Source organism: Salmo trutta, chromosome 32 (assembly GCF_901001165.1).
Source record: "Salmo trutta chromosome 32, fSalTru1.1, whole genome shotgun sequence".
Classification (NCBI taxonomy): domain Eukaryota; kingdom Metazoa; phylum Chordata; class Actinopteri; order Salmoniformes; family Salmonidae; genus Salmo; species Salmo trutta.
Window position 1 is genome coordinate 43,444,057 of NC_042988.1, and position 26,804 is coordinate 43,470,860.

At 40.9% G+C, this 26,804-nt stretch overlaps 1 protein-coding gene across 1 annotated transcript; it reads left to right on the forward strand.

Moving 5' to 3' along the window:
- Positions 1-12,287: 12,287 nt before the first annotated feature.
- On the forward strand, positions 12,288-24,673 carry LOC115170524 (NACHT, LRR and PYD domains-containing protein 12-like; the record flags this gene model as incomplete). Its single annotated transcript, XM_029726739.1, has 8 exons — positions 12,288-13,235; positions 13,544-13,716; positions 20,035-20,208; positions 21,970-22,143; positions 22,936-23,109; positions 23,696-23,742; positions 24,181-24,625; positions 24,667-24,673. Coding segments are annotated over 8 exons (2,142 nt in total), but the record flags the coding sequence as incomplete, so codon positions are not given.
- Between the last annotated feature and the right edge of the window lie 2,131 nt (positions 24,674-26,804).

The following is a 26,804-nucleotide window of genomic DNA, read 5'->3' on the forward strand; positions in this document are numbered from 1 at the left end:
TGCCTGCTCTTAATTATTGCCTAATTTAATGGAATGCATCGTTTTTTAACAAATTGTGATGGTTGTTACATGCAGAATTTTGACAATATTACCGTTATATCAACACACTCTTCACACACGTTTAACAACTCTAAATAGCTTTGGCATAGTAGGCATCAAGTCCCTTGCCAATAATGTTGCCTACAACGTTGCATACAAAGTACATTTTCATGGAAAACATATTACGCCCTAGATGCCATCAACCGCCATGCCCAATTTAGGATTATTTTTTAACAACATGAAGTTGCGCTCCAAAGGGATATCTTGAAATAACATGATGTAGATAATTAAATAATCAAAAGAAAAACATGTTTATTTTACACTCTTAGAAAAGAAGGTTCCTTATAGAACCAAAAAGGCTTCTATCACTTCCTTAATATATGGAACCAATAAAAGTTATATATATTTTTGGGTTAAGCGAAGAAGAACCTCTGGAGTTCTGATCAACGAAAGTTTAATGTTTTGAGGATGTGAACCCAGCAGCCCTCCAGTGGTCAGATCAAGTTCGCACGTTTTTTCCAGCGCCGGGCACGGTATTCAAACCAGCCACCTTTCGGCCACAGGTCCAACTCCTTAGTCGCTGGGCGAAAACCTGAGTTAATCTTCAAAAATAAGCACGAGTTAATCTGCCAAAATGAAGACAAAATGCTATGCAGACATACATGGTATCACTTGTCATACATAAATATTATACATAAATCATTGCCAAAAGCACAAGACATACTGTTGCATGTAGGTCTATATTATTAATGGATTGATTATATAGAAATATAAAACATTATTTTGAACTACTCCAAAGCAATTACATGTGGCTCAGGAACCACTGACTCGCTGCATTATTCTATAGTATTATCAAGACACCTGCTGTTAACTCTTAACTACTTAGGACAGATCACGAGGTGTCCTAAATATCTACCGACTAGGTTGGACTAGAGACTTCATGCATAGCTTTAATTTATACCCATAAGTGTAAAATGCCTTTATTCTCAGCACTTATACGACCAATTTTCTACTCTGAGACGCTTTGTGCATATGGGCCCAGATCTCAAAATATTATTATAATAAAACATAGAATGTTTGTTTAACATAAAGAAAAATGAATATTACTAATGTAACCCACTGTAAAGACTGGGTTTAGTTATTGTGTGACACTGCTCATGTCCGCGTTCTGGAACTGTCCGCGTCCACGTACGGTGTGGTGCCAAGCATATTGTCCGGTTACGCGCAGAGTGGCCTGAGGTGATCTTGGGGAATAACAACGGAGTTCACTACAGTGTTGAAACGCCGAATATTATTGTTCAATTTGCTTTTTGCTTTACGGTCAGGGACAGTATGAGTGTAGCCAGATCCTTGTCACTCTCTATCCTTGTTTCAATTTGTGGTTCACCGGATTCGTCATCATCATCGAGACGAGGGACAGACGAATGACCTGCTAGCTAGCCAAGATAGTCGGTACAGCTAGGTAAGCTAGCTAGCTACTGTCGTGTCTTTGGGCACCATTAACTTGAAGACATGTTTATCAATTAACTCCCTTTAATTATTATTACGCAATTAAACTGATTAATCGTTTAACTGTAATTAACTAGGAGATTGGGGCACCAAGGAAAATATTCAGATTACAAGTTATAATTTTCCTAATATAACTTTCCTATATTATAACATTACATATTATATTATAGTATAGGCCGATTATCTTCTGGTTTAAATGGTGTATTTTACCTCGTCCAGTCTCATTCCAAACGTCGTAAATTGTTGGTTATCTGCACAAACCCAGTCTTCCCTATGAGTCATCCATACATCAACTGTCTTAAAATCATTTATTTACTAAACTAAGTAATTCACAGAAAGCATACAAGTTGTTATCATTACAAAGAAAGGGTAGAGGAATGTGCCCTAGTGGGCTAAACCGGCATGGCGGCTTGTTAAAAAAGGGTCATGAAGGGCAGCTGAGGAGGCACTACAGAGTTGATATATATTAACAATTGATATGCTAATCCTTTGCACATGAACGCAATTGCAATCAATATATATTTACGTTCAGTGTGTCGTCGGGATCCTTGTTGGAGAGTTTTTTGTCCTGTTGGAGAGTTCCTTCTCTCTCTCTCTCTCTCTTGGTTAGAATGGATCTTTCAAAGCGACATTCATTAATCTTGTTATAGAATGGATGTTTCGTCGGTCTTCGCGTTCAATGATACCGAATTCTAGCTGCAGACTAGTACTTAAAACCTCTTACATCTAGACGTTCCGCTAGCGGAACACCTGCTCCAATATCCAATGATGGGCGTGGCGCGAAATTTAAATTCCTCGAAAATCCGAAAACTTCCATTTTTCAAACATATGACTATTTTACACCATTTTAAAGACAAGACTCTCCTTTATCTAACCACACTGTCCGATTTCAAAAAGGCTTTACAACGAAAGCAAAACATTAGATTATGTCAGCAGAGTACCCAGCCAGAAATAATCAGACACCCATGTTTCAAGCTAGCATATAATGTCACAAAAAACAAAACCACAGCTAAATGCAGCACTAACCTTTGATGATCTTCATCAGATGACACTCCTAGGACATTATGTTATACAATACATGCATGTTTTGTTCAATCAAGTTCATATTTATATCAAAAACCAGGTTTTTACATTAGCATGTGACGTTCAGAACTAGCATTCCCACCGAACACTTCCGGTGAATTTACTAAATTACTAACGATAAACGTTCACAAAAAACATAACAATTATTTTAAGAATAATAGATACCGAACTCCTTTATGCCATCGCGGTGTCCGATTTTAAAATAAATTAAAATAGCTTTTCGGTGAAAGCACATTTTGCAATATTCTGAGTAGATAGCCCGGCCATCATGGCTAGCTATTTTGACACCCACCAAGTTTGGCACTCACCAAACTCAGATTTACTATAAGAAAAATTGGATTACCTTTGCTGTTCTTCGTCAGAATGCACTCCCAGGACTTCTACTTCATCACCCAATGTTGTTTTGGTTCCAAATAATCCATAGTTATATCCAAATAGCGGCGTTTTGTTGTGCGTTCAAGACACTATCCGAAGGGTAACGAAGGGTGATGCTCCCGGCGCGTTTCGTGACAAAAAAATTCAAAATATTCCATTACCGTACTTCGAAGCATGTCAAACGCTGTTTAAAATCAATTTTTATGCTATTTTTCTCGTAAAATAGCGATAATATTCCGACCGGGAGTCGTTGTTTTTGTTCAAAGACTGAAAAAAGTAAAATGGACTCTTCACGTGCACACGCGCCCCAGTCTCATTGTTCTCAGATGACCACTTACCAAATGCGCTACTGTTTTTCAGCCAGACAGCAGAGTCATCATTCAACGTTCTGGCGCCTTCTGAGAGCCTATGGGAGCATTAGAACATGTCACGTTACAGCAGAGATCCTTTGTTTTGGATAGAGATGGCAAAGAAGGCCAAGAAATGGTCAGACAGGGTACTTCCTGTACAGAATCTTCTCAGGTTTTGGCCTGCCATTTGAGTTCTGTTATACTCACAGACACCATTCAAACAGTTTTAGAAACTTTGGAGTGTTTTCTATCCAAAGATAATATATATGCATATTCTAGTTTCTGGGCAGGAGTAATAACCAGATTCAATCGGGTACGTTTTTTATCCGGCCGTGAAAATACTGCCCCCTCTCCATAACAAGTTAATATCAAAGACTTGTTAATATTCTGTCTCGATAGTTTAACCACGTGGTATGGTTAAAGTTCAGTAGACGAATGCATGGTCAAACCTTGGCACTCTCTTTTGAGGTAAGCTGGTCTTAAGAAAGTAACCCTGGTTGGGCTTATATACTGAACGTAGAAAAACTGTCATGTGACGCCTTGTCCTGTCTGTGTCCCTGGGGGGGCGTGCCAATGACTGAGTTAAGCTTTGAACAGAAATACAATTCTATCACATTAACATCAGTACATAGCCTCTCAACATATTCCAAATAGCTTTAATCTTATTAAATCATTGTACACAACCATTTAGATGCAAGTCCCATAGCTGAGGCTATTATATAAACCTTAGTATGGTAATATGGCAATATTGTCTCTACTGAGTATCACAAAATGGTACCAAGCGGACCAGTTCGTAGCTGGATTCTTCACCAATCTTTTATACCTTCTCCAGAACATAAATGTCGTTCGGTTCTCCAATTCTGTGAGGTGGAAGAATCCTTTGTTCTCTCCATGAAAACACTCTGTCTCTTTATACTGGGCCATGAGGCCGGACATTCTCCTTTGGAATTTTACGACCCCTCTCACCACAGCCTGGGTGGGGGGAGGTAGGTAGGGGGATGGTGCATAGAAAAGGCCTGGTGCAGAGGGAGGGGGTTCAACTGTGTTCACTGTACCCAGAGAGAGGGCAACGTCATGACACTACTCTACTGCAGCATCCTAGTTATCCTAGCTAGTCGGTACGGCTCAGTAAGCTAGCTAGCTACTCTACCAGCAGCATCCTAGTTATCCTAGCTAGTCGTTACGGCTAGGTAAGCTAGCTAGCTACTCTACCAGCAGCATCCTAGTTATCCTAGCTAGTCGTTACGGCTAGGTAAGCTAGCTAGCTACTCTACCAGCAGCATCCTAGTTATCCTAGCTAGTCGGTACAGCTAGGTAAGCTAGCTAGCTACTCTACCAGCAGCATCCTAGTTATCCTAGCTAGTCGGTACAGCTAGGTAAGCTAGCTAGCTATTCTACCAGCAGCATCCTAGTTATCCTAGCTAGTCGGTACAGCTAGGTAAGCTAGCTAGCTATTCTACCAGCAGCATTCTAGTTATCCTAGCTAGTCGGTACAGCTAGGTAAGCTAGCTAGCTACTCTACCAGCAGCATCCTAGTTATCCTAGCTAGTCGGTACAGCTAGGTAAGCTAGCTAGCTACTCTACCAGCAGCATCCTAGTTATCCTAGCTAGTCGGTACAGCTAGGTAAGCTAACTAGCTACTCTACCAGCAGCATCCTAGTTATCCTAGCTAGTCGGTACAGCTAGGTAAGCTAGCTAGTTACTCTACCAGCAGCATCCTAGTTATCCTAGCTAGTCGGTACAGCTAGGTAAGCTAACTAGCTACTCTACCAGCAGCATCCTAGTTATCCTAGCTAGTCGGTACAGCTAGGTAAGCTAGCTAGCTACTCTATCAGCAGCATCCTAGTTATCCTAGCTAGTCGGTACAGCTAGGTAAGCTAGCTAGCTACTCTACCAGCAGCATCCTAGTTATCCTAGCTAGTCGGTACAGCTAGGTAAGCTAGCTAGCTACTCTACCAGCAGCATCCTAGTTATCCTAGCTAGTCGGTACAGCTAGGTAAGCTAGCTAGCTACTCTACCAGCAGCATCCTAGTTTATCCTAGCTAGTCGGTACAGCTAGGTAAGCTAGCTAGCTACTCTACCAGCAGCATCCTAGTTATCCTAGCTAGTCGGTACAGCTAGGTAAGCTAGCTAGCTACTCTACCAGCAGCATCCTAGTTATCCTAGCTAGTCGGTACAGCTAGGTAAGCTAGCTAGCTACTCTACCAGCAGGATCCTAGTTATCCTAGCTAGTCGGTACAGCTAGGTAAGCTAGCTAGCTACTCTACCAGCAGGATCCTAGTTATCCTAGCTAGTCGGTACAGCTAGGTAAGCTAGCTAGCTACTCTACCAGCAGCATCCTAGTTATCCTAGCTAGTTGGTACAGCTAGGTAAGCTAGCTAGCTACTCTATCAGCAGCATCCTAGTTATCCTAGCTAGTCGGTACAGCTAGGTAAGCTAGCTAGCTACTCTATCAGCAGCATCCTAGTTATCCTAGCTACCACTACATCATCACCGGCTGCCTGCATTTCTTGTGGACCGATGGATCTCCCCGGTTGTTTCTTCCACCTGTTATATCCCCTGGAGGGCTTCTCCCTCTCTCATTGATGGATGCTGACTACCTCTGTCCTTGTTACCTCTGTCCGGTTCAACTCTTTTCACTAGATAGATGGTAACTTTAGTGTTTAACTCCTCTGTGTCCAAGGACTGAAGTTTTGAATATTATTTTCAGGTGCCTCAAGTAGGTTGGACACATTCCGTTTTTTTTTAATTCTCAGCTGCCTCACCAACGTCTGTATGTGTATGAATAACTTTTAATTGCTAAATATTTCCAATAGATGGCAGCATAAGACCACAAAGCATCAGTTATAGGCTACAAGCAGCAATATGATTGACATAAAATAGCATGCAACCACAGACTATATGTCCCATGATTTTCTAAAATGGTCACTCATTACTTTAGTTAGCTATATATATATATATCTCGTATTAGACCTGTGTTGCTTTCGGGAGTGCAAAGAATAGTGACAATAGCAGGTATTAAATCCTGGGTAAATAATCACTAGTCAGAACCTCAACCTCAGTATACATGCATTATAAAAAGTCATCTTAATATCTGATATTGTGAGTAAACAACCTCGGAATTGTCATAATTACAGCCTTGTTGAAGAGACCAAACTGCAGCAGGTGAAATGTAGATACTCATCCTTTTAATATATAAGAGCAAAGTATCCACGGGAAAAACAATAAACAAAAACGACTAACAGGCTACATACACACCAAAGACTAGCAGTGTTAGCACAACCACCAACAACCCCAAGTGACAAACATACTCCTAATTATATGACTGCAAGGAGAGGGAACAGGCTGAATAGGACTAGGCCGACTCATGGGAAGCTTGGTCCGGGTTGCTGGTACTGGTCGTGCCAGACTGGAGGAACTCACTTCCGGGATAGCACGAGAGGCGGGAACCGGAAAGACTGGGCCATGGAGGTGCACAGGTGGTCGTGACCGCACCGCCTGCACAACCCGTCCTGGCTGGATGGAACTAACAGCCCTGTACGAGTGGGGTGCTGGTACAGGGCGAACTGGGCTGTGCAGGGGCCTTATGGTTGCCGTGCGTAGAGCGGGAGTAGGGTAGCCTGGTCCTAGGAGGCGTACTGTTGACCAGACGCGCTGTGCAGGCATCCTCCTACCAGGCTGGATGCCCACTCTAGCACGGCATCTGCGAGGGGCTGGAATGGCGCGCACCGGACTGTGCGTGCGTATGGGCGAGATAGTGCGCACCTCAGCGAAACACGGCGCCCTCCACTCCATACGCTCCTCCATGTACTCACGGGTAGCTGGCTTATGGCTCTTCCTAGGCCTAGCCAAACTACCCGTGTGCCCCCCCAAAAAAAATTATTGGGGGTGCCTCTCCGGCTTCCTCGCCAGTCGTGTACCTCGGTAGCGTTCCTGGTCCTCACCAGCCTTTCTCCATGGGCCCTCTCCGGCCAGAATCTGTTCCCAAGTCCATTTCTCACGAGTGTCCATGTCGAAGTCTATTTCCTCAGAATAGTCCATATATTCAGCGTCCTGCTCCCTTTTCCGCTGCTTGGTCTTGTTGTGGTGGGTGGTTCTGTCATAATTACAGCCGTGTTGAAGAGACCAAACTGCAGCAGGTGAAATGTAGATACTCATCCTTTTAATATATAAGAGCAAAGTTTCCACGGGAAAAACAATAAACAAAAACGACTAACAGGCTACGTACATACCAAAGACTAGCAGTGTTAGCACAACCACCCACAACCCCAAGTGACAAACATACTCCTAATTATATGACTCCCAATCAGGAACAACGATAACCAGCTATCCCTGATCGGGAGCCACACAGACCCACGTAGAAATACAACACCCAGAACACACATACACAGACATACCCTGCCACGTCCTGACCAAAACTACACAACAACACCCTCTGCTGGTCAGGACGTGACAGGAATAGAAAAGAGTGCGTCTTCCAGCCCACCAATAAATTACATCATTCAACCCTCCCGGTTAGTAAATGTACCTCAACATGCCCCTAGAGAAGGCAGAATGACGACACCAGCTTTTTAGTGGGGCTGAGTTGACTACTTGTGTATGATGAATGATGCAATGAATGTACTTGGAAGATACGTTTTTCTCAACTAGAGGTGACTGAATTAATGTTCAGACTTATTGATAATCGTTATATTAATGAAGTATAATTTCAAAACATGAGCATAAAAACAGGTAATAATAAACATGAATCATAATTATATTACTTCACAGAAATCTGTTAAATGCTTCTTCAGCCCTTCCTCTTGCGTTAGCAGTGTGGAAAGGGACAGAAAGAAGCGCACACAGGAGTTTTCCTGTGAGGGGGGAGTGGTGGTGTATCCAGGGAGAAAACTAAACTAATCTTCTGAAATGTCATTTGTGGTCTTATGCTGCCATCTATTGGATTTATGTTGCAACTGCAGTAGTACTGAATAATGTGTAATTCTTTACTAAAGTAGTAATTACTCAGAATTGCAAAATATAACATTTTCTAGTTCGTTTTACCACTTATAATAAAATACATTTTTTATAGCATAACAAACAATTAAACTGACATAAAACAAAAAAAACATACATTTAGTTAATTATATATATAATAACTATTTATTTAGATGGGTGACATTATCTGCCAAAGTAACAGCCCTGTAGACAAAGAAGAGCTCTCCAGTAGGTACCAAAATATTCAAAGGCCATTTCCATAAAAGTGAGGTTACAAGTTTATCAACGTTCAAAGGAGAATAACTTTCCCATTGCTCCTCAACTGTAGTGTGTGATATACCATTTTCTAGATCTGAGTCTCTACTTTTATCCAATGTAAAAAACACAATTTTGCTACATAAGATCGAAACGGTTGGTCACATTTGAGAGTGAGGTAGATATATGGCATTTTGTAAAAAAATATTATTATTTGACTCTTTGAAAATGAAACCATCAAGGGATAGATTTTAAACAAATACATGTCTGTCATTGAACAACCCCATGCCATGATTAGATCGTGAAAAAACACAACAATCTCTTTCATAATTTCTTTAAACAATAAAAGCTAATTTACCATAATTTCTGAAAAGTGATATATAGTGTTTTGGAATGAAACTCTTCTTATGTTTCCCCATCTGAGCTCAGAGTAGATGAGAGATGTAATGTTTGTCTCTGTCTGTCTGTCTGTCTGTCTGTCTGTCTGTCTGTCTGTCTGTCTGTCTGTCTGTCTGTCTGTCTGTCTGTCTTTCTCTGTCTGTCTGTCCGTCTTTCTGTCTGTCTGATCCCGAGCTCTTCTTATGTTTCCCATCTGAGATCAGAGTAGATGAGAGATGTAATGTTTGTCTCTGTTGTGTTGAAGTCCAATCAAGCAGGAGAGACCAGCCTCCCCTGTTCCCAGCTGTGTGTCCATGAAGAGTGACCAGTCTATGGGTCTACCTATAAAGTTTAGAGAGGGAGACTTTTCTACTGAACAAAGGTAAGAAGAACTCATGGGTCATGGTCAGTGAGTTAAACAACACTGTCTCTATTCATTTCTCCTCTCCCATTTTACCATTTCTTTTGGTTGTTTTAATAATCCATAGGCTAATACTTCTTTCCATTTTCATAGTCCTAAAACAATATTAAACAAACACAACATTCCCTCCCTGTGTGTGTGTCTCTCTGTCTGTCTGTGTCTGTCTCTGTCTGTCTGTGTGTCTGTCTCTGTCTGTTTGTCTGTCTCTGTCTGTGTGTCTGTCTCTGTTTGTCTGTGTGTCTGTTTCTGTCTGTGTGTCTGTTTCTGTCTGTGTGTCTTTCTCTGTCTGTGTGTCTTTCACTGTCTGTCTCTGTCTGTCTGTGTGTCTCTGTCTAGCTGTCTCTGTGTCTGTGTGTGTCTCTCTCTCTGTGTCTGTGTGTGTCTCCGTCTGTCTGTATCTCTGTCTGTGTGTCTGTGTCTGTGTGTCTGTCTGTGTCTGTCTGTCTCTGTGTCTGTCTTTGTCTGTCTGTGTGTCTTTCGCTGTCTGTGTCTTTCACTGTCTGTGTGTCTGTATCTGTCTGTCTGTGTCTGTCTGCCTCCGTCTGTCTGTCTCTCTTGTCTGTCTTTCTGTCAGTCTCTGTCTGTCTGTGTCTGTGTGTGTCTGTCTGTGTGTGTGTCTGTCTGTTTGCATCTGTGTCTGTGTGTCTGTCTGTCTTTCTGTCTGTCTCTCTCTCTCATGTCTGTCTGTGTCTGTCTATCTCCATCTGTCTGTCTGTCTGTCTGTCTGTCTGTCTGTCTGTCTGTCTGTCTGTCTGTCTGTCTGTCTGTCTGTCTGTCTGTCTGTCTGTCTGTCTGAGCCCGAGCTCAGAGTAGATGTAATGTTTGCGTCTCTGTGTCTTTCTCTGTCTGTCTCTGTCTGTGTCTGTCTTTCTAATTTCTGTCTGTCTCTGTCTGTCTGTGTGTCTGTCTCTGTTTGTCTGTGTGTCTTTCTTTGTCTATGTGTCTGTATGTCTCTGTGTCTCTCTCTGTCTGTCTGTCTGTCTGTCTGTCTGTCTGTCTGTCTGTCTGTCTGTCTGTCTGTCTGTCTGTCTGTCTGTGTGTCTCTCTTTGTGTCTGTCTCTGTCTGTCTCTCTGTCTGTGTGTCTGTTTCTGTGTCTGTCTCTGTCTGTCTCTGGGTCTGTCTGTTTGTCTCTGACTTTCTAATTGCTGTCTGTCTCTGTCTGTGTGTCTTTCTCTATCTGTGTCTTTCTGTCTGTGTGTCTGTCTGTCTGTCTCTGTCTGTATCTGTCTGTCACTCACTCACTCCCTGGATGAGAGATGTAATCTCATGTTATGTCCACAGAAACCAACAGGAGAGATCAGAGTCAGAGATTCTCAGTGGTCAGTCTTCCCAGACTCATCAAACAGACCTGGCCTCCATATTCAGTGTATGTGATCCTGTTATCTATATTTGTTTACCTCAAGTAAAGTTGATCTGTCAGTCATTCATTAATGTGTTAATGAGAAAACATTTCTTCTCTTGCTTAACTTATTTACTTGATTTATTTCAGTTGCTTGAAGAGAATATTATGACATTTGTGAAGAACGAGCTGAAGAAGTTCAAGAGGATTCTTAGTCCAGAACTCCCACAAGGCTTTGAGAGTCAGAAGCAGGATAAGGAAGTGGTGGATGCTGAAGATGAGAAGCAGGAGAGCAGTGCCAGAGAGGGGGCTCTGAAGATCACACTGCACGTCCTGAGGAAAATGAACCAGAAGGAGCTTGCTGACACACTGGAGAAAAGTAAGATCTGTCTGCCTCATGTTGAATGCTGTTTTATAACATCTAAAAGCTGTAGCTAAAGTACAGCTAAAGTAGCTGTGTAACTCAATGATATTGTAGCAGCCTGAGGTCACAACACCTAGTGACCTCATCAAGTAGCAGCAGGGATGTGTTGTGTTGATCAATTTAGAGCGAGAGAGAGAAAACATTAATAATACCATCAATAATACCAATAATAATATAAATATGTCACACCAGTCTGTAATGCATTATGAAAACATTTACACATTTATACAGTCAGTTAAGTGAAGAAATTATTATAATTAAAAACGTTAGAACAGTCCTACAACACTGTAGGCATTAAAACAGACGTAATATTAATATCCTCTGTGTTATTTCTAGATTCAGATGAACTTGCTGTGATTTGCCAACGTGAACTCAAATCTAATCTAAAGAAGAAGTTTCAATGTGTATTTGAGGGGATCGCTAAACAAGGAAACCCAACACTTCTCAATAAGATCTACACAGAGCTCTACATCACAGAGGGTGGAACAGGAGAGGTCAATAATGAACATGAGCTGAGACAGATTGAGACAACAACCAGGAAACAAGCAAGACCAGAGACTGCAATCAAATGTAACGACATCTTCAAACCCTTAACTGGACAAGACAAACTTATCAGAACTGTGCTGACAAAGGGAGTCGCTGGCATTGGAAAAACAGTATCTGTGCAGAAGTTCATTCTGGACTGGGCTGAAGGAAAAGCAAATCAGGATGTCCAATTTGTGTTTTCATTCCCTTTTCGGGAGCTGAATTTGATGAAAGAGGACAAACACACTTTCATTGAACTTCTCAATCACTTCTCAATGGAAACCAAGCAATCAGGAATCTCCATCTACAACAAGTACAAAGTTCTGTTCATCTTTGATGGTCTGGATGAGTGCCGACTGCCCTTAGACTTCCAGAAGAACAAGATCTGTTGGGACGTCACAAAGTCAACCTCAGTAGATGTTCTGCTGACAAATCTCATCAAGGGAAATCTGCTTCCCTCTGCTCTCATCTGGATAACTACCCGACCTGCAGCAGCCAATAAGATTCCTTCAGTGTGTGTTGACCAGGTGACAGAGGTACGCGGGTTCAATGACCCACAGAAGGAGGAGTACTTCAGGAAGAGATTCAGTGATGAGGACCTGGCCAGCAGAATCATCTCACACATAAAGACATCAAGGAGCCTCCACATCATGTGCCACATTCCAGTCTTCTGTTGGATTTCTGCAACAGTCCTTGAACACATGCTGAAAAATAAGAGAGAAGAGATGCCCAAGACTCTGACTGAGATGTACATACACCTTGTGGTGTTTCATACCAAACAGAAGAATGAAAAGTATCTTGGGAAAGAAGAGACAGGTCCACACTGGAATAAAGAGTGCTTTCTGTCACTGGGAAAACTGGCTTTTCAACAGCTTGTGAAGGGCAATCTGATTTTCTATGAAGAAGACCTGAAAGAGGCTGGCATTGATGTCAATGAAGCCTCAGTGTACTCAGGATTGTGCACACAGCTCTTTAAAGAGGAATGTGGGCTGTACCAGAACAAGGTGTACTGCTTCGTGCATTTGAGCATTCAGGAGTTTCTGGCTGCTGTATATGTGTTCCTCTCATTCATCAACAGCAATGAAAATCTAATTGACAAACTGCAAACAAATGACAAGCCTGATGTTACTTTCTATAAGAGTGCTGTGGATAAAGCCTTACAAAGTGAGACAGGAAACCTGGACCTTTTCCTCCGCTTCCTTCTGGGCCTCTCACTGGAGTCCAATCAGAAGCACTTACGAGGTCTACTGACAAAGACAAGAAGCAGCTCACAGAGCCACGAAGAAACAGTCAAGTACATCAAGGAGAAGATCGGGGAGAATCCCTTTCCAGAGAGGAGTATCAATCTGTTCCACTGTCTGAATGAACTGAATGACCATTCTCTAGTGGAGGAGATCCAAAGCTACCTGAGATCAGGAAGTCTTTCAGAAGACGAACTGTCACCTGCAGAGTGGTCAGCTCTGGTCTTTGTGTTGCTGACTTCAGAAAAGGAGCTGGATGTGTTTGACCTGAAGAAATACTCCAGATCAGAGGAAGGTCTACTGAGGTTGCTGCCAGTGGTCAAAGCCTCCAGAGCTGTTCTGTGAGTAAATGAAATGACATATAAGAACGAATCATCAGGAAGCATTATCCAGTTTAGAGAAAAATATGTATTATAATATGTATATCATTTTATATTGAAAAAAATATTGAATAAATGCATTGATGTTTACATTAGTATAACAAAATGACTATACAGTTCTAGGAGACGGAAGATGAATGTATATGTTGTTTGAGAGAATAGACCAAATGCATCTGCCATTATCCTTCTACACTACTCGTTAAATTAACAATGTGTTTGTGAAGTCATGATGATCTCTTTGTCAGGCTGTCAGGCTGTGGAGTGACAGAGGAAGGCTGTGCTTCTCTGGTCTCAGCTCTGAGGTCAAACCCCTCATACCTGAGAGAGCTGGATCTGAGTAACAATGACCTGAAGGATTCAGGAGTGGAGCTGCTCTCTGCTGGACTGGGGAATCCCCACTGTAAACTGGAGACTCTGAGGTCAGTATTCCTGTAGTTGGTCAACAAGTGATAACTGTTCACCAGATCTACATGTGTTTACCAGGCACACTTAGTCCACACCATATGTGTTTGGACAGTGAAGCTTACAGTTTTAAATTTGGTGTTATGCTCCAGCATTTTGGATTTGGGATAGAATGTTTCGTATTAGGTGACAGTAAAGAATGTCACCTTTTATTTGAGAGTATTCATATATGTTTTACCATTTAGAAATGAAAGCACTTTGTATATGTACAGTGGCTTGCAAAAGTATTTACCCCCCTTGGCATTTTTCCTTTTTGTTTTCTTACAACCTGGAATTAAAATAGATTTTGGGGGGGTTGTATCATTTGATGTACACAACATGCCTACCACTTTGAAGATGCAAAATATTTTTTATTGTGAATGAAACAAGAAATAAAAAATAAAATAAAACTTGAGAGTGCATAACTATTCACTCCCCCAAAGTCAATACTTTGTAGAACCACCTTTTGCAGCAATTACAATCTCTATAAACTTGGCATATATCTAGCCACTGGGATTTTTGACCATTTTTCAAAGCAAAACTGCTCCAGCTCCTTCGAGTTGGATGGGTTCCGCTGGTGTACAGCAATCTTTAAGTCATACCACAGATTCTAGGCCATTCCAAGACATTTACATTTTTCCCCTTAATCCACTCGAGTGTAGCTTTAGCAGTCTCTAAATCTCTGGAAGACTGAAACAGGTTTCCCTCAAGGGTTTCCCTGTATTTAGCGCCATCCATCATTCTTTCAATTCTGACCAGTTTCCCAGTCCCTGCCGATGAAAAACTTCCCCACAGCATGATGCTGCCACCACCATGCTTCACTGTGGGGATGGTATTCTCGGGGTGATGAGAGGTGTTGGGTTTGTGCCAGACATAGCGTTTTCCTTGATGGCCAAAAAGCTGAATTTTAGTCTCATCTGACCAGAGTATCTTCTTCCATATGTTCGGGGAGTCTCCCACATGCCTTTTGGCGAACACCAAACGTGTTTGCTTATTTTTTTCTTTACGCAATGGCTTTTTTTCTGGCCACTCTTCCGGAATGCCCAGCTCTGTGTACAGTACGGCTTAAAGTGGTCCTATGGACAGATTCTCCAATCTCCGCTGTGGAGCTTTGCAGCTCCTTCAGGGTTATCTTTGCCTCTCTGATTTAGAGGTCGACCGATTAATCGGAATTTGTTTTTGGCCACCGATTTGCCGAATATTTTATTTATTTATTATTATCATTAAAAAAGCATTTTTTTTACACCTTTATTTAACTAGGCAAGTCAGATTTAAGAACACATTCTTATTTTCAATGATGGCCTAGGAACGGGGGTTAACTGCCTTGTTCAGGGGCAGAACAACATATTTTTACCTTGTCACTTCGGGGATTCGTTTTTGCAACCTTCCAGTTACTAGTCCAACGCTCTAACCACCTGTCTTACATTGCACTCCACGAGGAGCCTGTGTGGCAGGCTGACTACCTGTTATGCGAGGGCAGCAAGAAGCCAAGGTAAGTTGCTAGCTAGCATTAAACTTATCTTATAAAAAATGATCAATCTTAACATAATCACTAGTTAACTACACATGGTTGATGATATTACTAGTTTATCTAACGTGTCCTGCGTTGCATATAATCGATGCGGTGCCTGTTAATTTCTCATCGAATCACAGCCTACTTCGACAAACGGGTGATGATTTAACAAGCGCATTTGCGAAAAAAGCACTGTCGTTGCACCAATGTACCTAACCATAAACATCAATGCCTTTCTTTAAAATCAATACACAAGTATATATTTTTACACCTGCATATTTAGTTAATATTGCCTGCTAACATGAATTTCTTATAACTAGGGAAGTTGTGTCACTTCTCTAGCGTTCCGTGCAAGCAGTCAGGGTATATACAGCAGTTTGGGCCGCCTGGCTCATTGCGAACTGTGTGAAGTCCATTTATTCCTAACAAAGGCCATAATTAATTTGCCAGAATTGTACATAATTATGACATAACATTGAAGGTTGTGCAATGTAACAGGAATATTTAGACTTAGGGATGCCACCCGTTAGATAAAATACGGAACGGTTCCATATTTCACTGAAATAATAAATGCTTCGTTTCGAAATGATAGTTTCCGGATTCGACCAGATTAATGACCAAAGGCTTGTATTTCTGTGTGTTATTATGTTATAATTAAGTCTATGATTTGATATTTGATAGAGCAGTCTGACTGAGCGATGGTAGACAGCAGCAGGCTCATAAGCATTCATTCAAACAGCACCTTCGTGGGTTTGCCAGCAGCTCTTCGCAATTCTTCAAGTATTGCGCTGTTTATGACTTCAAACCTATCAACTCCCATGATTAGGCTGGTGTAACCGATGTGAAATGGCTAGCTAGTTAGCGTGGTGCGCGCTAATAGCGTTTCAAGCGCCACTCGCTCTGAGACTTGGGAGTGGTTGTTCCCCTTGTTCTACATGGGTAACGCTGCTTCGATGGTGGCTGTTGTCGATGTGTTCCTGGTTCGAGCCCAGGTAGGAGCGAGGAGAAGGACGGAAGCTATACTGTTACACTGGCAATACTAAAGTGCCTATAAGAACATCCAATAGTCAAAGGTATATGAAGTACACACGTATAGAGAGAAATAGTCCTATAATTCCTATAATAACTACAACCTAAAACTTCTTACCTGGGAAAATTGAAGACTCATGTTAAAAGAAACCACCAGCTTTCATATGTTCTCATGTTCTGAGCAAGGAACTTAAACGTTAGCTTTTTAACATGGCACATATTGCACTTTTAATTTATTCTCCAACACTTTGTTTTTGCATTATTTGAACCAAATTGAACATGTTTCATTATTTATTTGAGGCTAAATTGATAGTATTGATGTATTATATTAAGTTTAAAAAAGTGTTCATTCAGTATTGTTGTAATTGTCATTATTACAAATAAATACATTTAAAGAAATCGGCCGATTAATCGGTATCGGTTTTTTTGGTCCACCAATAATCAGTATCGATATCGGCGTTGAAAAATCATAATCGGCCGACCTCTACTCTGATTAATGCTCTCCTTGCCTGGTCCGTGAGTTTTGGTGGGCGGCCCTCTTTTGGCAGGTTTGTTGTGGTGCCATATTCTTTCCATTTTTTAATAATGGATTTAATGGTGCTCTGTGGGATGTTCAAAGTTTATGATATTTTTTTATAACCCAAACCTGATATGTACTTCTCCACAACTTTGTCCCTGACCTGTTTGGAGAGCTCCTTGGTCTTCATGGTGCCCCTTGCTTAATGGTGTTGCAGACTCTGGGGCCTTTCAGAACAGGTGTATATATACTGAGATCATGTGACACTTAGATTGCGCACAGGTGGACTTTATTTAAATAATTATGTGACTTCTGAAGGTAATTGGTTGCACCAGATATTATTTAGGGGCTTCACAGCAAAGGGGGTGAATACATATGCAAGCACCACTTTTCTGTTTTAAATTCTATTTAAAAAAATTAAACAAGTTATTTATTTCATTTCTCTTGACCAATTTGGACTATTTTGTGTTTGTCCATTACATGAAATCGAACTAAAATCTATTTAAATTACATGTTGTAATGTAACAAAATAGGAAAACCGCCAAGGGGGATGAATACTTTTGCAAGGCACTGCAGTTCTCCCATTTGAAGAAGTCTTAATTATTTGGACAAATTCACTTATATTGTATTAAAGTAGTCATAAGTTTAGTATTTGGTCCCATATTCCATGACCTGCAGTGATTACATCAAGCTTGTGATTCTGCTAACTGGTTAAATTCATTTGCAGTTTGTCTTGGTTGTGTTTTGGATTATATTTTTCCTAATAGAAACTGAAGGGTGAATAATGTCCTGTCATTTTGGAGTCACTTCACTTGTATTGTCAGTAAGAATATAAGATGTTTCTGAACACTTCTACATTCATGTGGATGCTACCAAGATTATGAATAATAATGAATGAATCGTGAATGATGATGAATGAGAAAGTTACAGAGGTACAAAGATCAGACTCCCTCTGTTATTGGTAATGGTGAGAGGTTAGCATGTTTTGTTGTAGTCTCTGTTATTGGTAATGGTGAGAGGTTAGCATGTTTTGTTGTAGCCTCTGTTATTGTTAATGGTGAGAGGTTAGCATGTTTTGTTGTAGTCTCTGTTATTGGTAATGGTGAGAGGTTAGCATGTTTTGTTGAAGCCTCTGTTATTGGTAATGGTGAGAGGTTAGCATGTTTTGTTGTAGCCTCTGTTATTGTTAATGGTGAGAGGTTAGCATGTTTTGTTGTAGCCTCTGTTATTGGTAATGGTGAGAGGTTAGTATGTTTTGTTGTAGCCTCTGTTATTGTTAATGGTGAGAGGTTAGCATGTTTTGTTGTAGCCTCTGTTATTGGTAATGGTGAGAGGTTAGCATGTTTTGTTGTAGCCTCTGTTATTGGTAATGGTGAGAGGTTAGCATGGTTTGTTGTAGCCTCTGTTATTGGTAATGGTGAGAGGTTAGCATGTTTTGTTGTAGCCTCTGTTATTGGTAATGGTGAGAGATTAGCATGTTTTGTTGTAGTCTCTGTTATTGGTAATGGTGAGAGGTTAGCATGTTTTGTTGTAGCCTCTGTTATTGGTAATGGTGAGAGGTTAGCATGTTTTGTTGTAGCCTCTGTTATTAATGAGAGGTTAGCATGTTTTGTTGTAGACTCTGTTATTGTTAATGGTGAGAGGTTAGCATGTTTTGTTGTAGCCTCTGTTATTGGTAATGGTGAGAGGTTAGTATGTTTTGTTGTAGTCTCTGTTATTGTTAATGGTGAGAGGTTAGCATGTTTTGTTGTAGACTCTGTTATTGGTAATTGTGAGAGGTTAGCATGTTTTGTTGTCGTCTCTGTTATTGGTAATGGTGAGAGGTTAGCATGTTTTGTTGTAGCCTCTGTTATTGGTAATGGTGAGAGGTTAGTATGTTTTGTTGTAGCCTCTGTTATTGGTAATGGTGAGAGGTTAGCATGTTTTGTTGTAACCTCTGTTATTGGTAATGGTGAGAGGTTAGCATGTTTTGTTGTAGCCTCTGTTATTGGTAATGGTGAGAGGTTAGCGTGTTTCGTTGTAGCCTCTGTTATTGGTAATGGTGAGAGGTTAGCATGTTTTGTTGTAACCTCTGTTATTGGTAATGGTGAGAGGTTAGCATGTTTTGTTGTAGCCTCTGTTATTGGTAATGGTGAGAGGTTAGCATGTTTCGTTGTAGGCTCTGTTATTGGTAATGGTGAGAGGTTAGCATGTTTTGTTGTAGTCTCTGTTATTGGTAATGGTGAGAGGTTAGCATGTTTTGTTGTAGCCTCTGTTATTGGTAATGGTGAGAGGTTAGCATGTTTTGTTGTAGCCTCTGTTATTGGTAATGGTGAGAGGTTAGCATGTTTTGTTGTATCCTCTGTTATTGGTAATGGTGAGAGGTTAGTATGTTTTGTTGTAGTCTCTGTTATTGGTAATGGTGAGAGGTTAGCATGTTTTGTTGTAGCCTCTGTTATTGGTAATGGTGAGAGGTTAGCATGTTTTGTTGTAGCCTCTGTAACTTTCTCTCTCATTATTCTTCATGATTAATTAATAGTATTTCTTAATCATGGCATCATCAGGATTAATTTAGTAGTGTTTAGAAACATGTTATCTAATCACTTAGAAACAAAATGACTCCAGTCATCATCCACCATTCAGTTACTATTGGACAAAACACAACCAAAACACAACCAAAACAAACTGCAAATGCAACCAATGAGTTTACAACCAAATATTAAACTTTTGACTACTTTAATACACTATAAGTCAATTGGTCAGAATACTTATGACTTCTTCAAATGGGGGGGATGAGATACACAAAGTGCTTTCATTTCTAAACAGTGAAGCAGATATGTATGAAAATACCCCCAAAAAAAGGTGACATTATATACTGTCACCTCATATGAAACATTTGATCTGAAATGTTGGACTATAGAGCCACATTGAAAATGTTAGCTTCACTGTCAAAATAGATATGGTGTGGACTGTATACTCAATAAAATCTAAATCTGATACCTCACTGTCTGTCTTTTGACTGATACAGCTTGTTAAACTGGTCTGATCAGTCTACTCAAATATTTGTACTATACATTTTTCTTTCTGCAGACAATACTTTGATAATTTATCATTTCTAATAATGCTACATTAAATTATGAATAGATATGGAAGGTTTCAGGACAGTGATATATCTGAATATGTTGAAAAAATATACTGCCACTATTTTCAGCACAAAATAATATCAGTGTGGTTTTAATATGATTTGACTCTTTGCAGGCTGTCAGGCTGTCTAGTCACAGAGGAAGGCTGTGCTTCTCTGGTCTCAGCTCTGGAGTCAAACCCCTCACACCTGAGAGAGCTGGATCTGAGTAACAATGACCTGAAGGATTCAGGAGTGAAGCTGCTCTCTGCTGGACTGGGGAATCCCCACTGTAAACTGGTGATTCTGAGGTCAGTATTCCTGTAGTTGGTCAACAAGTGATAACTGTTCACCAGATCCACATGTGTTTACCAGGCACACATAGTCCACACCATATGTGTTTGGACAGTGGAGCTTACAGTTTTAAATTTGGTGCTATGCTCCAGCATTTTGGATTTGAGATATAATGTTTCATATTAGGTGACAGTACAGAATGTCACCTTTTATTTGAGGTTAATTGTGAGTGTTTAATATGTTTTGTTGTAACCTCTGTTATTGGTAATGGTGAGAGGTTAGCATGTTTTGTTGTAACCTCTGTTATTGGTAATGGTGAGAGGTTAGCATGTTTTGTTGTAGCCTCTATTATTGGTAATGGTGAGAGGTTAGCATGTTTTGTTGTAGCCTCTGTTATTGGTAATGGTGAGAGGTTAGCATATTTTGTTGTAGCCTCTGTTATTGGTAATGGTGAGAGGTTAGCATGTTTTGTTGTAGCCTCTGTTATTGGTAATGGTGAGAGGTTAGCATGTTTTGTTGTAGCCTCTGTTATTGGTAATGGTGAGAGATTAGCATGTTTTGTTGTAGTCTCTGTTATTGGTAATGGTGAGAGGTTAGCATGTTTTGTTGTAACCTCTGTTATTGGTAATGGTGAGAGGTTAGCATGTTTTGTTGTAGCCTCTGTTATTGGTAATGGTGAGAGGTTAGCATGTTTTGTTGTAGCCTCTGTTATTGGTAATGGTGAGAGGTTAGCATGTTTTGTTGTAGCCTCTGTTATTGGTAATGGTGAGAGATTAGCATGTTTTGTTGTAGTCTCTGTTATTGGTAATGGTGAGAGGTTAGCATGTTTTGTTGTAACCTCTGTTATTGGTAATGGTGAGAGGTTAGCATGTTTTGTTGTAGCCTCTGTTATTGGTAATGGTGAGAGGTTAGCATGTTTTGTTGTATCCTCTGTTATTGGTAATGGTGAGAGGTTAGCATGTTTTGTTGTAGCCTCTGTTATTGGTAATGGTGAGAGGTTAGCATGTTTTGTCGTATCCTCTGTTATTGGTAATGGTGAGAGGTTAGCATGTTTTGTCGTATCCTCTGTTATTGGTAATGGTGAGAGGTTAGCATGTTTTGTTGTATCCTCTGTTATTGGTAATGGTGAGAGGTTAGCATGTTTTGTTGTAGTCTCTGTAACTCTCTCACTCATTATTATTCATGATTCATTCATGATCTTTCCTAATCATTGTGTTCAAAGAATATCAGACCAAATACTAAACTTTTGACTATTTTAATACACGATAAGTTAATTAGTCAGAATACTTATGACTTCTTCAAATAGGGGGACTAGATACATAAAGTGCTTTTATTTTTCTAAATAGTGAAACAGATATGTATTAAAACACCCTCAAATAAAAGGTGACATTATATACTGTCACCTCATTTGAAACATTTGATCTGAAATTCAAAATGTTGGAGTATAGAGCCACATTTAAAATGTTAGCTTCACTGTCAAAATAGATATGGTGTGGACTGTATACTCAATACAATCTAAATCTGATACCTCACTGTCTGTCTTTTGACTGATACTGCTTTTTAAACTGGTCTGGTCAGTATTCAAATATTTTTACTATACGTTGTTCTACAAGCAATACTTTGATATTTTGTCATTTCTAATAATGCTACATTAATTTATGAATAGATATGGCAGGTTTCAGGACACTGATTTATCTGAATATGTTGAAATAATATACTGCCACTATTTTCACAACCAAATAATAGCAGTGATTTTAATATGATTTTACTCTTTGCAGGCTGTCAGGCTGTCTAGTCACAGAGGAAGGCTGTGCTTCTCTGGTCTCAGCTCTGAGGTCAAACTCCTCACACCTGAGAGAGCTGGATCTGAGTAACAATGACCTGAAGGATTCAGGAGTGAAGCTGCTCTCTGCTGGACTGGGGAATCCCCACTGTAAACTGGAGACTCTGAGGTCAGTATTCCTGTAGTTGGTCAACAAGTGATAACTGTTCACCAGATCCACATGTGTTTACCAGACACACATAGTCCACACCATATGTGTTTGGACAGTGAAGCTTAAATTTGGTGCTGTGCTCCAGCATTTTGGATTTGAGATAGAATGTTTCATATTAGGTGACAGTACAGAATGTCACTTTTAATTTGAGGTAAATGGTGAGAGGTTAGCATGTCTTGTTGTAACCTCTGTTATTGGTAATGGTGAGAGGTTAGTATGTTTTGTTGTATCATCTGTAATTCTCTCACTCATTATTTTTCATGATTCATTCATGATCTTTCTCAATCATGGCAGTCACAGGCTTGATGTAGTCATTGTGTTCAAAGAATATGGGACCAAATATTACACTTTTGACTACTTTAACACACTACAAGTGACTTGGTCAAAATACTTATGACTTCTTCAAATAGGGGGACTAGATACATAGTGTTTTTATTTTTCTAAACGGTGGAACATTATAGACTGTCACCTCATATAAAACATTTGATCTCAAATCTAAAATATTAGAATATAAAGCCACTTTTGAAATGTTAGCTTCTCTGTCAAAATAGATATGGTGTGGACTGTATACTCAATACAATCTAAATCTGATACCTCACTGTCTGTCTTTTGACTGATACTGCTTTTTAAACTGGTCTGGTCAGTCTACTCAAATATTCGTACTATACATTTTTCTATTTGCAAGTAATGCCACTATTTTCACCACCAAAGAATAGCAGTGTGATTTTAATATGATTTGACTCTTTGCAGGCTGTCAGGCTGTCTAGTCACAGAGGAAGGCTGTGCTTCTCTGGTCTCAGCTCTGAGGTCAAACCCCTCACACCTGAGAGAGCTGGACCTGAGCTACAATCACCCAGGAGACTCAGGAGTCAGACTGCTCTCTGCTGGACTGGAGGATCCACACTGCAGACTGGAGAATCTCAAGTATGTAGAGGGTTTATGTCAATGTTCATATCAGACATGTTTGACTTATCAGGCTAGTTAAGACAAACATTCTTACCATCACAAAGTTATATGCTGGCTGTGTGTGTGTCCAGTGTGTGTGTGTGTCCAGTGTGTGTGTGTGTCCAGTATGTGTGTGTGTGTGTCTATGTCCAGTTTGTGTGTGTCCGTGTCCAGTGTGTGACACACACACACACACACACACACACAAACACACACACACACACACACACACACACACACACACACACACACACACACACTGGACAAACACTGGACACACACTGGACAGACTGGACACACACACACACACTGGGGATACACACAATGGACACACACACACGATGGACACACAGACACACACAATGGACACACACAAACAATGAACGCACACTGGACACACTAGACACACACACTGGAGACACACACACACACACACACACTGGACACACACTGCAGACACACACACACACACACACACACACACACACACACACACACACACACACACTGGACACACACAGGTGTATCCCTCAATGACTGTCTGTTCTTCTGCTTACCGCTACAGTGTGGAACATGGTGGAGAGAACACAATGAAACCTGGACTTAGAAAATGTGAGTGTTGACTGCTGTGAAGAATATGACTAAGAATAAGTCTTAATTCAAGTTAAGTCAAAGTCAAAGACCACCATCATTACTGACTTGGTCATACTAAATATCAGCTGTAGTTCTACAGAAGCAGAAATCAGGGACACCAACGTTTACAAGAGTTGCTTTGACAATGTGTGTGTGTGTGTGTGTGTGTGTGTGTGTGTGTGTGTGTGTGTGTGTGTGTGTGTGTGTGTGTGTGTGTGTGTGTGTAATTAATGGGAATAAGTGTGTTTTATATTACCATACAGTATAACATATGATCATTCAACAAGTCTCAAGTTACCTTAACTTCTCCTTTTGATACCTAGAAACATCTACATTAAATGAATTAGTGAAAAGTGAGTTAACATTCTAATGTGAATGATGATGATTTCTAATATTGTGTCTGGTTTCATCCATCAGATGTCTGTGATCTCACCCTGGACCTAAACACAGTAAACAGACGCATCTCTCTGTCTGAGGAGAACAGAAAGGTGACATGTAGGAGAGAGGAGCAGCCTTATCCTGATCACCCAGAGAGATTTAAGAACTGTGGACAGGTGCTGTGTAGAGAGGGTCTGACTGAGCGCTGTTACTGGGAGGTAGAGTGGAGTGGGAGAGGGGCTGATATAGGAGTGACATATAAAGGAATCAGCAGGAGAGGAAGGGGTTATGACAGTTGTCTTGGAGTCAATGACAAGTCCTGGAGTCTGTCCTTCTCTGACAACAGTTACAGAGCCAGGCACAATAATAATGTCACTATCATAGACGTCCCCTCCTCCAGCCCCCACAGAGTAGGAGTGTACCTGGACTGGCCAGCCGGCAATCTGTCCTTCTATAGAGCCTCCTCTGACACACAGACCCACCTGTACACATTCACCTCCACATTCACTGAGCCCCTCTATCCAGGGTTTAGGGTTTATGATGTTGACTCCTCAGTGTCCCTGAAATAATAACCTGATACACACACTGGACACACACACACTGGAAACACACACACACTGACACACACACACACACTCGCACACACACACTGGACTCGCACACTCACACACTGGACTCGCACACTCACACACTGGACTCGCACACTCACACACTGGACTCAAACACACTGGACACACACACACACACATACTAGACACATGAACACACACACACACACTGGACACACACACACTGGACACACACACACTAGACACACAAACACTAGACACACACACACTTGACACACAAACACTGGATACACAAACACACACTGACACACATACACTGACACACATTGGAAACACACACACACTGGACCCCTACACACTGGACACACACACATACTGACACACACACACTGGACTCACACACTCTGACACACACACACACACCGGACTCACACACACACTGACACACACACACACACACTGGACTCTCACACACACTGACACACACACACACACACACACACACACACACACACACACACACACACACACACACACACACTGGACTCACACACACACTGGACTCACACAAACTAGACACTCACACACACTAGACACTCACACACAGGACACATACACACACACACAGGACACATACACACACACACACACTGGACACATACACACACACACACACACACTGGACACATGCACACACACACACACACTGGACACATACACACACACACACACTGGACACATACACACACACACACACACTGGACACATACACACACACACACACACACACACACTGGACACATACACACACACACACACACACACTGGACACATACACACACACACACACACACACACACACACACTGGACACATACACACACACACTGGACACACACACACACACACACTGGACACACACACACACACTGGACACATACACACACACACACACACACTGGACACATACACACACACACACACACACACTGGACACATACACACACACACACTGGACATACACACTGGACACAAACACACACACACACATTGGACTCACACACAAACACTGGACACACACACAAACACTGGACACACACACAAACACTGGACACACACACAAACTCTGGACACGCACACACACATTGGACACACACACACACACACACACACTGACACACACACTGACACACACACAGGACACACACACACACAGAGGACACACACACACACACTGGACATACACACTGGACACACTCAACAAACACACACATACACACACAGACACACACTCACACATCTTCCTATAATTGTGAGGACCTTGACCCAGGAACTTCAAATGAGGACCATCATTTCTGATAGAATTGCTAACAAACAGACACCTCATTCCAGCACTAAGTGGTCCCACAAACACAGAGGTGAAAATATTACCAGAATATTCTGCAAATGTTGATGAAGACGTCACTCAATCCACCCAAAACAACATGCAGTCTTTCCACAAGACTCCCATGAAGTTATAGTGTGACGTTATGAGTTGACGTTAAAGTAACATTCTCAGAACATACTGCACTTGTTTTATACTGTTTTAGATGTATCCTCTGTTTAAATATTTAAACTCTTACAATAACACCATTAAAATACCAATGTGATCATTTGTTGTACGTCTTTTAAGTTGAATAACAAATTGTACAATTATATATGGACATACGCTCCATAGTTGTACAAGTGTACAAGGATATATTGTACTTTTCATAATAAAACATACTTGAAAACAAGAAAAAGCATGTTATTTGTGAAAACAATTTTGTTATTGATTTTACATTGCCTCTGTCAGTCTCAGGTTGACGTTTGTCATGAATCTTGACCTGGAGGCAGAACTGTGTGATTTCCTCTAGATATGCCAGCTGCAAAATCAAACTTGGCTGTGGAAAATAGTGTTGTTTTATGGTCTTAATTTAAGGGAAGGATTAGCAGTGTGGTTAGGGTTAAGGTTAGGATTAAAATATGGTTTTATTACTTTGTAACTGTGCCAGCTAGTGACCACTTTGCTGAACTGCCTCCAGGGCAAGATTCATGACAATAAATGCCAACCTGC